Raw genomic sequence first — 11,978 nt, 5'->3', positions numbered from 1 at the left:
AACTAAGCGTAACTGAAAGGTGAAGGGGGCAGACAAGAAGAACCAATGTTTGCCGCTGTGTAATTGGTACAAGTTCAGTCCAAATATATTGTTGACGCTCAAAAAAGTTGATGTGATATACCAACATGTGTTCCTGACTCCATGTAAAACTGATCCTACACCTCAGCTACTTTGCTTCCAATGCTAACTACAGTGGTAGAGAAGCATCCACGTTAAATAACACAACATCTGTGAAGCAAATCAACGTAATGTTCTATTTTCTCAAGAAAATCCGATTGACAACATCCAATGGCAACGCATAGGCAGGATCCATAGGCTTCACCCCAGGGTACTCCATCAATGAAAGCCCTGCTTGCAAGAATGGTTAACTGGTTACGCGCAGAGTTTACAATTCTAATTCATTCATGTGCCATATACAAGATCATTGCATATTTTGAAAATACCACAGTATGGAAAGAAAATAAACACCTGCAACTCCAAAGTATGTGTGATAGATATCTACTGCATTGTCTGGTCTATCTGAAATGCCACCATTCTCTTTGTCCTGACAATCAACACAAATGAGAAGATTTGGAACTGATGAGTCAAGGGACATATGTTATCGAAATAGCAGTGGTGAATAATAAACAGTTACCTGACAGTTTAGTATGAATTTTGTAAGCTTTTCCTTGTCAATCCAATGCACTCTATCAATCATTATCAAGCTTGATAACACCCACCAAGAGTAACAAACCTTGAGAATTTTAACAGTTCAATTAAACCCATAGTGGCAGGGTATAGTGAGGAATGCAAAACATACACCACATGATGATAAACAAAGTAAACCTCACATCAGCTAATTTCTCAGGTCGCCCATTAAGTCCGCCATCTTTACACTGGCGCTCACAAAGCCACCATCCAAGAAGATCTCTATCAATGTGATGCAGAGATCCGGTAATTGCAAGAGCTCCGACACAACAAAATACTGCATGCAAATGTATGTGTTCAGGTTACCTGAACCACTGTAAAAGAGATAGTTTGCAGAAAATACATGAGTTTGGAAACAATTACATCCAGTAAAGCTAATTTCAGGCAATGGCAGCTAAGATTAGGGTGATACTACAACAGGTCAATTAAATTGTCACCAATAACCAGAGGAAGTTGTAATGCTGTAGAAGAAGCTAGATTATATTTTAGAATTATAGTAATGTTCATTTGAAGATAGTCTACTGCATTACATAGCCAGTTCTCCCATTATTCTTCTTTGATAAAGCATCCTTTAGAAGCACATACTTTGCCCACTTATGATAAACTACAGGTGTACTTAAAAAACACAAATAACACAAAGCAGGGTTTCCAGTAAAAGTGAAAGTAAGACATACTTTGCCCAGCATGAGACTCCCCTCCTGGCATAGCTCCAAATCCACCATCCAAGTTCTTACAGCTAACAACGAAATCTACAGCCTTTTGCACATCAATTTTATGCAGACGGTGTAGTAATGATAAGGTACATAGGGCAATATACGAGAACCTACAGAAATAGAAATGTATTTAGTTTGAATTACTAGCTCACATGGATTTTTATGTTGGAAACACTAAATTGGGAACTCAAAATGATCATTTGAAGGTTCTTTACCTAGTGTCCACTTCACCCCAGATATCACCAGAAAATGATCCATCCTCATTTTGCAGTCCAGCGACATCTAACATGATGTGGCTAAGGAAAAGGAACTGGATTTCAAGTTCAGTCAGCTTAATAAACTAGGGTTGCAGGATTCACTTTTCTCAATAGGGCATTGGCAATCTCAACTTTACAAACATACTCCGACAGTGTGAACCCAATTCAAGATCTGGAAAAAGGATACAGTCAGCAACCTTGTCCACATCAAGGACATCGAGCCGATCGAAGAGGCAGAGGACCTGCACGGCGCTGAGCGTGTAGAGGACATGCGGATCGTGCCCGACGTTCCCTCCAAATCCACCTGCACCGCCACATACATCCCAAGGATAGCACGCATACAGATCAATTTCACAACCAACCACCGGGGGGATAAAATCGAGCGAGGATTGGCGAGGCGGGAGTACCAGATTCGGGGTGGTAGCAGGACATGATCCAGTCGACGACCTCGGCGGCGTCGACGGCGTGGAGCTTGTGGAGGAGGTCCAGCGTGGTGAGGCCCCAGTAGGCGCCGTTGAGGCGGATGTGCTCCATCACCAGCGACTCAAACGAATCCTTCTTCTGCGACGGGGGAAGCGCGGGCGTTGGAAGCGTTGGGGGGAGACGGGACGCGAGAGGGCGAGGCGGATTGGTGCGTTACCTTCTCCACGGTGACGATGTAGCGGACGTGCTGGTCCGCGGCGAGCTCCGCCTTCCCCGCCATGGCCGTGTCGCTCGGCTCGTGCTCCTGCTTCTTCTTCCCCTGAACGAGAGAGGTTCTGAACTGAACCCCACGACGGCTGGAAAAGTTACTATCCAATCCAGGGGCCAACATGCAAATATTAGGGTCTTTTGTGCAAAACTTCGGATCACGACGGGTTATTTGCAAATAGTAGGGTCTTTTTCAAAAAAATCGGATCGCGACTAGTACCGCGATCCAAAATAGGGTCTATTTGAAAATACCGGTGGGGCTTTTGGAAATAATCGGATCGCGATCCAAATCGTGGGGGCGTTCTGCAAATGCTCCGCCGGTGAGATGGCGCCCGGCGAGCTCGCCGGCGACCTCGGCTAGCACCACAGCAGCGGCGGCGCAGGAATCGGCAGAGCGAAGGAGCGCGCGGATCAGCGTCCCCAGCGTCGATCGCCTCTCCCGCCCGGGATACGGATCGGCGGCGGCGGTGGCGGCGGAGGAGGCGGCGTGAAGGTCGACGAGAGCTCAGAGCGAGTTCATCACCAGACTCTCGATGAGAGAGAGAGAGAGGCCTGACGCTGAATGGGCTGGCGTCGTGAGGCCCATGAGACGTCGTCCACAGAGCTGGGCCACTCGATCGTTCGGGCCGCGTCATCGCGTGTCGGGCGGGCCAGAGCCCAGAGGCCGGTGTCGGTCAGAAATCGCCCACGGGGGGAGGCAGAACGGGCCGCGCGGACTTGTTAGCAGACCACTGGACGGCTCCGACCCCGTCGGCGGCGGCGGCAGCGATGTTCGGCGAAGCGCGCGCACGGCATCATGGTCAGATCAGTCTCGTTAACAAAAAGCGGCGACGGGGCAACGCTGCAAGCTTCTCTGCAGATCATGCGCTACGACACGAAAGGATTCGGGTCATGGTTTTCCATCTGCACCGTGGATCGATCATGAACACGCACGCCATCATGCAAGGCCCCGGCTTAATCTCTTGCCTGCAGAACACATTTTACATCTGCCTGCTGCTTCCTCACCGGTCACCACTACTCAACACGCAGCCATGCATCGTCCCCAACAACCCAAAGGAAGAGAAAAAATGAAATGCCATCTCTGTATACATTGTGGAACGCCTTCCCGTTCCCAAACCCCAAGCAGAGAAAGAAAGGGAAAAAAAAACTAGTGGTAGAAGGCAACAGCTAGCGCGCGCAACGGACATCGCCAGAAGGGTCGTCGTCAGATTCGGAGGTGGGTGGTGATCAGAAGAAGCTGTAGGAGTTGTTGAACATGAGGCTGGTGGTGGCGTAGGCGCTGAGCAGCTCGTTGTGCGGCGACCACGGCTCGGCGCGGAGCCCCACCCGCCGGAGCGCCTTGAGGATCTTGCTCCGGTTCACGCACCCCGTCACCACCACCTTCTGGAGGCTCGCCTCCACCTCCACCCGCTCGATGCCTGCGCGCGCGCATCATTGCGTTGCGACCACCACAAGCAAAGAGAGATCCACGTCAGGGACAGGGAGAGAGCCATCGGAACCAAAGGAAACGAAAGGCCTGGGCTTTGGTAAAGAAACAAAGGATCGGATCTGATGATCTACAGTGAGTTTTTTTTTTTTTTGAGATCTTGATGATCTACAGTGAGTGAAACAGACAGATGGATGATGGATCTTGGCTGGCTTGGATGGGCTTTGGCTTGCTTACCTTTCACTTTGGACAGGCATTTCCGTACCCGCTTCTCATGCAGCGCCACCATCTCCACTTTCAGCTCCGTGCTCTGCCAACGCCAGCAATCAGGAAATGAGCACAGGATTGCCATATGCATGCATGCAGTCATGGTCATGGCTACCTAGCTCAGATCATGCAAAGGAAAAGTATTTGTGTGTGTCATCATGATCATATCGTACTAATCCCCTATTTATCACTGTCTGAGGACTGAGGAGATGCACTTTCCGAAAGCTAGACCGTCTCCTTGCTGACAAAACATGATCACATAAGAACACAGGGGTGATTCTATCCAAGTGACCATCCATCATATACTCAATAGAGTAGACATTTCTCTATATTGTACGTTCTACATCAGGGCAGGATAAGGTAAAAACCGTTCCATTTTATTTCTTCTGCTTGAAATTGCAATTGATGAACATGTGTAAGGTGATGAATGCAGAGGTTAGAGATGAATAATGCACCTTGCAAACTGTTACCTCAAACGTATTCATTTTTTGCAGGTCTGCATTTCGAACAAATTAACTAACCTCTAGGCTCTAGCTAATTAAGAACCTGGCTGCATTATCATCTCTACATGAACACCACTCGAATTAAACAAAAAATACACATTTTATGAGGCCATGATGAATTCCACTGATGAGCTAGCAAATTAACCCATACCTCCATGGGAGAGAAACCGGCGCAAGCTACGGTTGATCGATGATCTTACACCGCCAGTCGCCGGCCAGCTTTCGAAACGGGGAAGAAGGGAATAAGATGAGAGCGGGGCAGACCTCTTATAGCGGCAACAGCAAGCAACCCACAAGAGGTGGTGTATAACAAAAAAAGCCCAAAAGAGCACCGGCAGGATGTGATGAAGGGAAAAGGTTAAAGACGGTGTGTTCGAGAGAAGAGATTCCTGCTGGTGTTGTAATCTAAGCTGATGGCGCCTATAACACACCTAGGGACCTCTACGACCCTACCCAGCTATACGGCACAGTGATCTCCTCAGCTTTCCCAAAGGCGACCCTAGGTCTACATGGAGAAGAGCGACCGGTGGTCTCACCGAGGCCTGGGTCTCTCTTGCTGATGATCGATCCGGTGGCCACTACTAGTTTACTTGCCCAGAGCTCCATTCTCAATGGTCCATGCAGCTGGCTCATGCATGGCACGAAAGGAGAGGTTGATTGACCCTGATCGATTGCGTCCAGCTTCTGCGAGATCCAACGCATGTGCCCCACCATTAGGACCATGGTTAAGAGAAGGTTAGCGTGCTCGTGTGATCGGCTAGAGAGTGATTGGTTGCAGAGGATCCCTGGCCTTGCCGATGACATGGACGCCATTGACGAGTCCAAGCTCGCTTTGTGAGGTGTCGAGCGGATGGATGCATGGTGGGCATGGCAGAGGCATGGAATACAGTTTGGAATGTCTGGAGATCCGCAGGACGGAGTGAGTGACCTTAATGGTTACAAAAAGAGCAAAAGCGCAAAAGGTTAAAGCGAGCCATGAGGGAGGGCGAAGGAAGGAAAGCGGACGATGGAGAGACAGCAAAATGGACCCTGACGCAAGTTTGGTATTCTTGCCCCTGCCTCCACACGCATAGCAAATTAACAAGCATATGAATCTTCAAGAACACCGTGACGCAACTTATCATGCAGTCAAACTACTAGTTTACTTTCAGTTGACTCAAGAGAAAAAAAATAGACAGTATATGAAATGGTGATGTGCTGAGCTGATGTATTTCATTTGCATCACAATGAAATGATCGCATGAAACACAATGGCACACTCTGGCATGCATCATTGACGAAATGCTAAGGGGAAAATTACCAAGAAATTAAGCAACATGTCACTACCTGATCGATTCCATTTGATTTTTTTTCATACCATTACTATCCTCCAAGTTAAGCCCAGCTACAGACACCTCTCCAAAACCTTTATGCTGAGTCACTCAACATGCATACACATGGATCGCAACAGATTATACACTCGGAAAGGAAAGGAGCAACCCTGACCAACACTATAATGTCACTGTAACTAACTGCAATCACCTGGTGATGCCTCACTGCTCTGCTAATTCAGTTACCGGTAGCACCTACTCTGCTCATGACCCATGCATCTTTTCAAGATTGCACAGATTATTCAGCTAATACTTGGGGAAGAGATCCTTGACATGGACGGTGAAGAAGTCACAGCCGGCGGCGGCGACGGCGGCTGTGGCGGGGTATCTAGCACAGCAGCCCTCCAGGTGGCAGTTGCCGTCGACCTTGCGGAGGTAGCCGAGGTCGGAGCAGCTGATGCCCGGGATGACGTGGTGGCCGAGATCCCCGATGGCGCCGTGGTGGCTGCACATCTCGAAGGTGAGGTCGTCCAGGGTGCCCTCACGGTACACGATGAGCCCGTCCTCCTCCGGGGTGAAGTTCCGCATAGGGCGGAACACCTTGTCGAACGCCCGGTCATGTGGGTTGGTCACCGGCATCAGCCTGGGGAAGAAGAAGAAGAGATGCTCAGTGCACGAACAGGCATGAGCCAAGATTTTTTTCAGACGATCCGAATCACAGTGCAAGAAAGAAAAAGGAAAAAGGAAAACAAATGAGAGGTCGGTGACCATCCTAACTGGGCTTGGCCCAACTGTTAAGTGTATTCGGGCTTAAGCTTCCATTCTCCCTCCACGGGAATTGGGCTAGGATGGGCCTGACGAGAAGCCCAATATAAGAACCTCGCTAGCTGCTAAATGGCGGCACGTGCATTGCAACATCACATCAAACCAAACAATTACCTTGCTCAAAAAAAACAAACCAAACAATTACTTTTACAGTACATAGTAGTAGATGTGAGAGCATTAGGAGGAGTACACAGATAACATCGGTTTCACGCACTTACCATATACTGTAGGAGAGGATGAACCAGTTTTATGTTTACTAACAGTGGTGGATAAATATAGCGAAGTTTAGAGAGTTGTAGTGATTGCAGCCACATCATCAGTACCAAGAGATAATCACAACTGATCAATGCTCAGACAACGAAATGGTTATCTGAACTTTCCAGATGATTTCACCAACTGCACAGTGCTTTAGAAGTTAGAACTCACACGGCCACAGTTTGTTTCTACTTGCATGGATGCAGATTTTTATCATGGTTTTGAGCAAGCGGCACAATGCAAGCAACAGACCGATTCAATAAAACACATGACAGCAACATTTCAGTGTTCATGCACTATCCGTCCTTCGATGATAACAAGGCTTCGGATGCCCAGCGAGTTCGACGTGACAAACCAAACTCTGATCAGGCTCACGAAATGTAAAACTTCCCCCGACGAAAACAAATCCCCACGCCATGCCTAGTCAATTTTGCAAACGCAAACACGCCTTTAATCACCAACAAGCTAACCAAAAGCCAAACTGAACTTGATTAGCGCCATCCCAATCAGTTGACAAATGAAAAATTAAACTAATAGCTAGCCATTTCCGCATTTCGCCCGATCAGGTGTAAAACCAGTAAACCCCCCTCAGAGGTTGCACAAGACGGCTCCGAGTTCCCGCGGTCCGAAATTCGGAACGCGGGAATTTCACTGAATTCCTAGTGCCAACACTCACAACCAGCAGCACAATTCCTGCAGAATTCAAACAACCAAATGCCATAACAATCACCAGAGACAACGATCGAGCCACAGCCACACAACGGGCGATTTCGAATTGGCGGTGTGCGCGAGCAAGCGAGCGGGCGCGCGTACGTGCAACAGCTACGGGCTGACCGCTCGCAACAAACCCGAGCCTATCCGAACAGAACAGGAAGCCAACAAAATCATGGGGAGGGACAGAGGCGCGAGTCAAACCCAGGGGCGGCAACTAAAAAGGGCCCTCGCACGCGGCGGCCGGGGCGGCGTTCGCGTGGCGCGATGCAACCGACGAGCCAGGAACGGAACGGGACGGGACGGGGGCGCACCTGACATGGAAGAGGTTGGAGACGCGGTCGGCGCCGAGGCAGGCCTCGACGGCGCCGAGGAAGGCCTCGTAGGTCTTGAGGTGCAGGCCGTCGACGCGCGGGTACGGCAGGCGCGGGCGCGGGCCGGGGCCCGCGCGCCGGCGCCGCCGCGCCGCCGCCACCGCGTCGGCATTGCACCCGAGGTAGGCGTACTCCCGCCACGCCACCCCGCCGCCGGCGGGGGGGCACTCCGCCTCCTGCTGCCCGTTGGTGGGCGCCGGCGCCGGCGGTGCCGGCACGAAGCCGGCCAAGGCAAGGATGGGCTCCAGCTCGTCGTGGGTCAGGATGGGCCGGAACGTGGCCGTGTGCCACAGCGACAGCTTCTTGGCCACCTCCTCGATGGACATCCGCAGCTCCCGCCCCCTGCCGCCCCCGGCTCCGGCGCCGGCGCCGGCCGGCTGCGCCATGGCCGCCGGTGCGGGGTTTTCCTCGGGGTTTATGGGCGGGTGGCCCCGGTGGGGGAAGGAGAGGGACAGGGAGACGACTCCCTCAGCGTTGTTTATGCGCGACGCAGAGATTGTTTTCTAGAGAGAGAGAGAGAGAGTCGCAAGCTTTAAAAGGGAGGAGGGGTGGAGCCGTGGAGGAGATGGAGAGAGAGAGAAGCGGTGATGGATGCATAGCATAGGGATTCTCTCTGCGTGGCAATATTTTAGCAGTATTGTTTGCAGGGCTCGGGGCCGGGATAAACGCTTCCCGTACCGGCACGCCGAGCAAATGCTCTGCCGGCCGTGTCTCTGACAGGTGGGGCCGGTCTGTGCTGGGATGAATGCCTACGATATCTGCCTGGATTTGGCCCACCGGACGCGAGCTGTAACAGGGGGATCAACTGTGTCCCGCCGGCCCGGCCATGGTCAACTAGAAACGCAGGAGGTTACCAGTGGAAGAGAAACGGAAGCTGGGGCATACTATACGTGTTAGCTCTCAATGCTTATCATCTTAATCTTAGAACACGTTGAGTGTCGATGTTTATCAAGTAAAGACTCGTGTTTGGAGACACACCGGCATCTTAAAGTACGGTAGATCTTCTAAAGTTGTTGTCATTTTACCAAACAATGACTCATGTGAAACAACATTAATTTGATCTTATGGCAGATGCTAAGTTACTAAGTTGGTGATTGTACTCTCAATGCCACATCCTAGAATGTGTTATATCTTTCTAGAGTTGTTAGTGTTTATCAAACAAGTGCTCGTGTTTCAAACGGTACATATATCTAACTTATATATATCTAACTTATCAAATTGACGCCTTGTCATCTCAATACCACATCATAGAATACGTTAGATCTTTTAAAGCTACTGGTGTTTATCGAATAAGGGCTCACATGTGAAAACGACACGAGTATCTAAGTTAAGTTGATTTATGGTGGCTACTTTTGTGGTACACGTGAAATGTACACCATTGGATCATGTTTCTTCCTGGTCATCGTGCAATCGAGAAGCTTGCCTTGAGACGCTGAATGCTAGGAAAGGTTCATTAAGCCTACTGTCAGTGAGCGATGCACAACAACATGACGCGAAAGTGCGAAACCGTGTGTGCGTCTAGCCACAGGCGTGTTCCCAGGGCGGCCATTCGGTGGGGATGGAACGCAGGCACGGAGGCAGCAGCAGGCCGGCCGGCACGCACACCCACAGGCCACAGCCAGCCGCAGGCAGGCAGGTCACTGGAGCCGGATCAGTTTCGCGGCTTGTTTACTGGCCGCAAAGGCTGGCCGCCAATGATCTCCCTGGCCTGCGCGCCGCTCTAGCGTGCCGTGGGCTGTTGCGGCCACTGTGCTGACGCCTCTCACAACCGCGTCTCGTCGGCAGTTTCCAATTCGGCGCCCGTCCGCGTGTCGTGCGTTCTGGTGGCGCCCGGTGCGCGCGCCGCGGCTTGACGGACAGGCCTGCACCTGCAGGCCCCCGCCGCCCGGCGCCCGCGGTCCGCGGCCTTGCCGGGAGAAGGGCAGGAGATGCGGAAAACTGACCCGGAAAAACCGCGAGAGGAACGGCAGGAGGGAGGGCGGTCAGGACGCCGGTGGCTAGCGCCGCCCCCCGCTACTGAGACCCCCGAACTCATGAGCAACCGAGTTTATTGAGTGTGTGTATATATATATATATATATACATATATGATCTAAGCAACCAGGATAATCTTGAGTTGTTGCTAGGATTCCCTCTTAAGTTTCGCCTGGACCTTGAAATCTCAAGATCGGCCCTGTCCACCGGCTCGATTGGTGTACGTGTTTTATGAATGGAAGTCGCAATTGGTAACCCATTGTGGGATTGAGTGACAACCAAAGGTATCATATAAGGCAAACCCAAAAGGCCTATATTCTAAGTAGTGTTTCATTTTTCTCTAAGCCATGAACCAAACATGTTTAGAGTTAAATCAGACTCGGAATTCGGTATAAATTGTCATTATCTTTGGTCTCGATAAAATGAAAAACGCTAAAGGCGTGTCATAGAAGATCTATCAACCCAAAACAAACGAAAAATCTAAATCGGGAGGACTCTCAATTTTAGTTTAACGCAAGAAAACCCTCCTAATTTGTAACGTAGGAGGAAGGGAAGGGATATCAAAGTCAGAAAAAGGAAAGATAACAGATCGAATCAAAGGAAGTAACAAACTGAGATACCTCTAACTCCAGCATCATCCTCTTCGTCTCCGTCAAGTACCTCTTTATTCGGTGACAAATCCAACTCTGACGAGCTCGGGTTCGAGTTTCAGGTTGGGGGAGCGGATATGTGGCTACGGGATCTAGAGGGAAGGCCGGGGGAGGTTGGCAGATCCACGATGGTGGGGGTGTGGGCAGGATGACAAAAGAGGCGTCGCGTGCCGCGATGGTGGAGGAGGTCGGGGAGGGTTGGCGGCAGGAAGGATCATTAGAATGATTAGCGAAGGGTGGGGATTGAGGTGTGGTGGTGGTGAGGCGTCGGCGGCAATGGAGGTGGTTGCAAGGGGGAGGGGTTGCGTGGTGGGGCCGCAAGTGTTGAGGGTGGCACGGGAGATGGGTGGGTGGCAGGCGGATGCGGTGGGCAATAGGGATGTTCAATGGATGGAGGAAGACAGTGACAATCAAACATATAAGGTTGGTGTGCGGTCGTAGGGGGATAAAATGTCGAGGGAGAGAGCGAGTCAGGGTTGGGGGAGGTAGGGGAGGGGGCTGAACCTGGACGGATCGAGTGCTTTCATTGTAGCGCTATATCGTGAGTGCTCTCTGTGTAACTACATCCTTAAATAAAATGCTCTAGACTATAAAGTGTCACAAAAGATACATGCGGACGAGGCAGCTGGCTTACCATATCCTCCTCATATCCCAACCCTCAAACTACTAGAACTATGTGCAACTATCGCTCATCTACTCCCATGAAGTAGTTCCCACAACCTTCCGTCTATTCTTCCTTCCACCACACACGTCAAGCGCCACAACTACTCACAATAAAGGTAAGTGCAGGCGTCAAGCGATTCTCTTACAATGCCACCATCAATCTAAGTACAAATAATAGAATTACAAGTTTCTTCGCACAAAATCATAGTTGATAGGTTAGTGTTTCATGGGTATCCTATGTCTTTTCAGATATATCTTATTTGTTTCTTTCACACTTCTTTCTACTCTTATAACCTTCTCCTCTTCCAAACCTGCAAATCCATGCAATGCTGGTTAGCTTGCCACTAATCAGCCTTTGCCCTCTTATTTTTACGCTTAGAGCATGGTTAGTAAGCTTGGCTTATAGCCAAGCCATGTCATCTACAAACAAGTCATATAGACTAACCACAATAATTAGTCTCATCACACATTGCAATATTAACTTTTTAAATTATGTGAGGTCCACTCATCCGGTGAGTGCTGGCAGCCTCCGGCCATGGTTGCCTCCTGGTTCGTCGTGTGTGGGGCCTCCAGACCCCGTGCGGAGGCGACGAGCTTGGCTGCAGGAGGTTGGGGGTGCATACTAGGCGCTTGGTGCGTTGGGAACCATGAGACGGTCGACGAACCTAGCGACCA

General features: G+C 50.4%; 3 protein-coding genes across 3 annotated transcripts; all 3 read right to left on the bottom strand.

The window, feature by feature from the left end:
* Positions 1-31: 31 nt before the first annotated feature.
* LOC117860877 (geranylgeranyl transferase type-2 subunit beta 1) lies at positions 32-2,458 on the bottom strand. Its single transcript, XM_034744289.2, has 9 exons — positions 2,298-2,458; positions 2,065-2,218; positions 1,845-1,961; positions 1,616-1,682; positions 1,362-1,510; positions 831-964; positions 635-733; positions 469-544; positions 32-348 (listed from the first exon to the last, which is right to left on the bottom strand). Exons 1-9 carry the CDS (start codon positions 2,358-2,360, stop codon positions 254-256), a joined length of 954 nt encoding a protein of 317 aa, XP_034600180.1. The 5' UTR covers positions 2,361-2,458; the 3' UTR covers positions 32-253.
* Positions 2,459-3,284: 826 nt separating this feature from the next.
* LOC117860334 (heavy metal-associated isoprenylated plant protein 44) lies at positions 3,285-5,162 on the bottom strand. The gene is made up of 3 exons (XM_034743605.2): positions 4,695-5,162; positions 4,011-4,083; positions 3,285-3,765 (listed from the first exon to the last, which is right to left on the bottom strand). Exons 1-3 carry the CDS (start codon positions 4,698-4,700, stop codon positions 3,575-3,577), a joined length of 270 nt encoding a protein of 89 aa, XP_034599496.1. The 5' UTR covers positions 4,701-5,162; the 3' UTR covers positions 3,285-3,574.
* Positions 5,163-5,764: 602 nt separating this feature from the next.
* On the bottom strand, positions 5,765-8,594 carry LOC117860338 (uncharacterized). The gene is made up of 2 exons (XM_034743611.2): positions 7,958-8,594; positions 5,765-6,495 (listed from the first exon to the last, which is right to left on the bottom strand). The coding sequence occupies exons 1-2, from the start codon at positions 8,401-8,403 to the stop codon at positions 6,159-6,161; spliced, it is 783 nt and encodes a 260-aa protein (XP_034599502.1). The 5' UTR covers positions 8,404-8,594; the 3' UTR covers positions 5,765-6,158.
* Between the last annotated feature and the right edge of the window lie 3,384 nt (positions 8,595-11,978).

This window comes from Setaria viridis, chromosome 6 (assembly GCF_005286985.2).
Source record: "Setaria viridis chromosome 6, Setaria_viridis_v4.0, whole genome shotgun sequence".
NCBI classification, from domain to species: domain Eukaryota; kingdom Viridiplantae; phylum Streptophyta; class Magnoliopsida; order Poales; family Poaceae; genus Setaria; species Setaria viridis.
The sequence above is the reverse complement of the archived record's forward strand: the minus strand, read 5'-3'. Positions and strand labels throughout refer to the sequence as shown.

Bases quoted from the DNA above. Each gene is read 5' to 3' on its own strand.
- LOC117860877 (XM_034744289.2), bottom strand. From the start codon at position 2,360: ATGGCGGGGAAGGCGGAGCTCGCCGCGGACCAGCACGTCCGCTACATC. The intron at 1,511-1,615 runs GTAAAGAACCTT...CTATTTCTGTAG, and splicing joins TGGGGTGAAGTGGACACTAG to GTTCTCGTATATTGCCCTAT. The intron at 545-634 runs GTAACTGTTTAT...GTTGATTGTCAG, and splicing joins AATTCATACTAAACTGTCAG to GACAAAGAGAATGGTGGCAT.
- LOC117860334 (XM_034743605.2), bottom strand. The intron at 3,766-4,010 runs GTAAGCAAGCCA...GCGCGCGCGCAG, and splicing joins ATGCCTGTCCAAAGTGAAAG to GCATCGAGCGGGTGGAGGTG.
- LOC117860338 (XM_034743611.2), bottom strand. From the start codon at position 8,403: ATGGCGCAGCCGGCCGGCGCCGGCGCCGGAGCCGGGGGCGGCAGGGGG. The intron at 6,496-7,957 runs GTGCGCCCCCGT...CTTCTTCCCCAG, and splicing joins TCCAACCTCTTCCATGTCAG to GCTGATGCCGGTGACCAACC.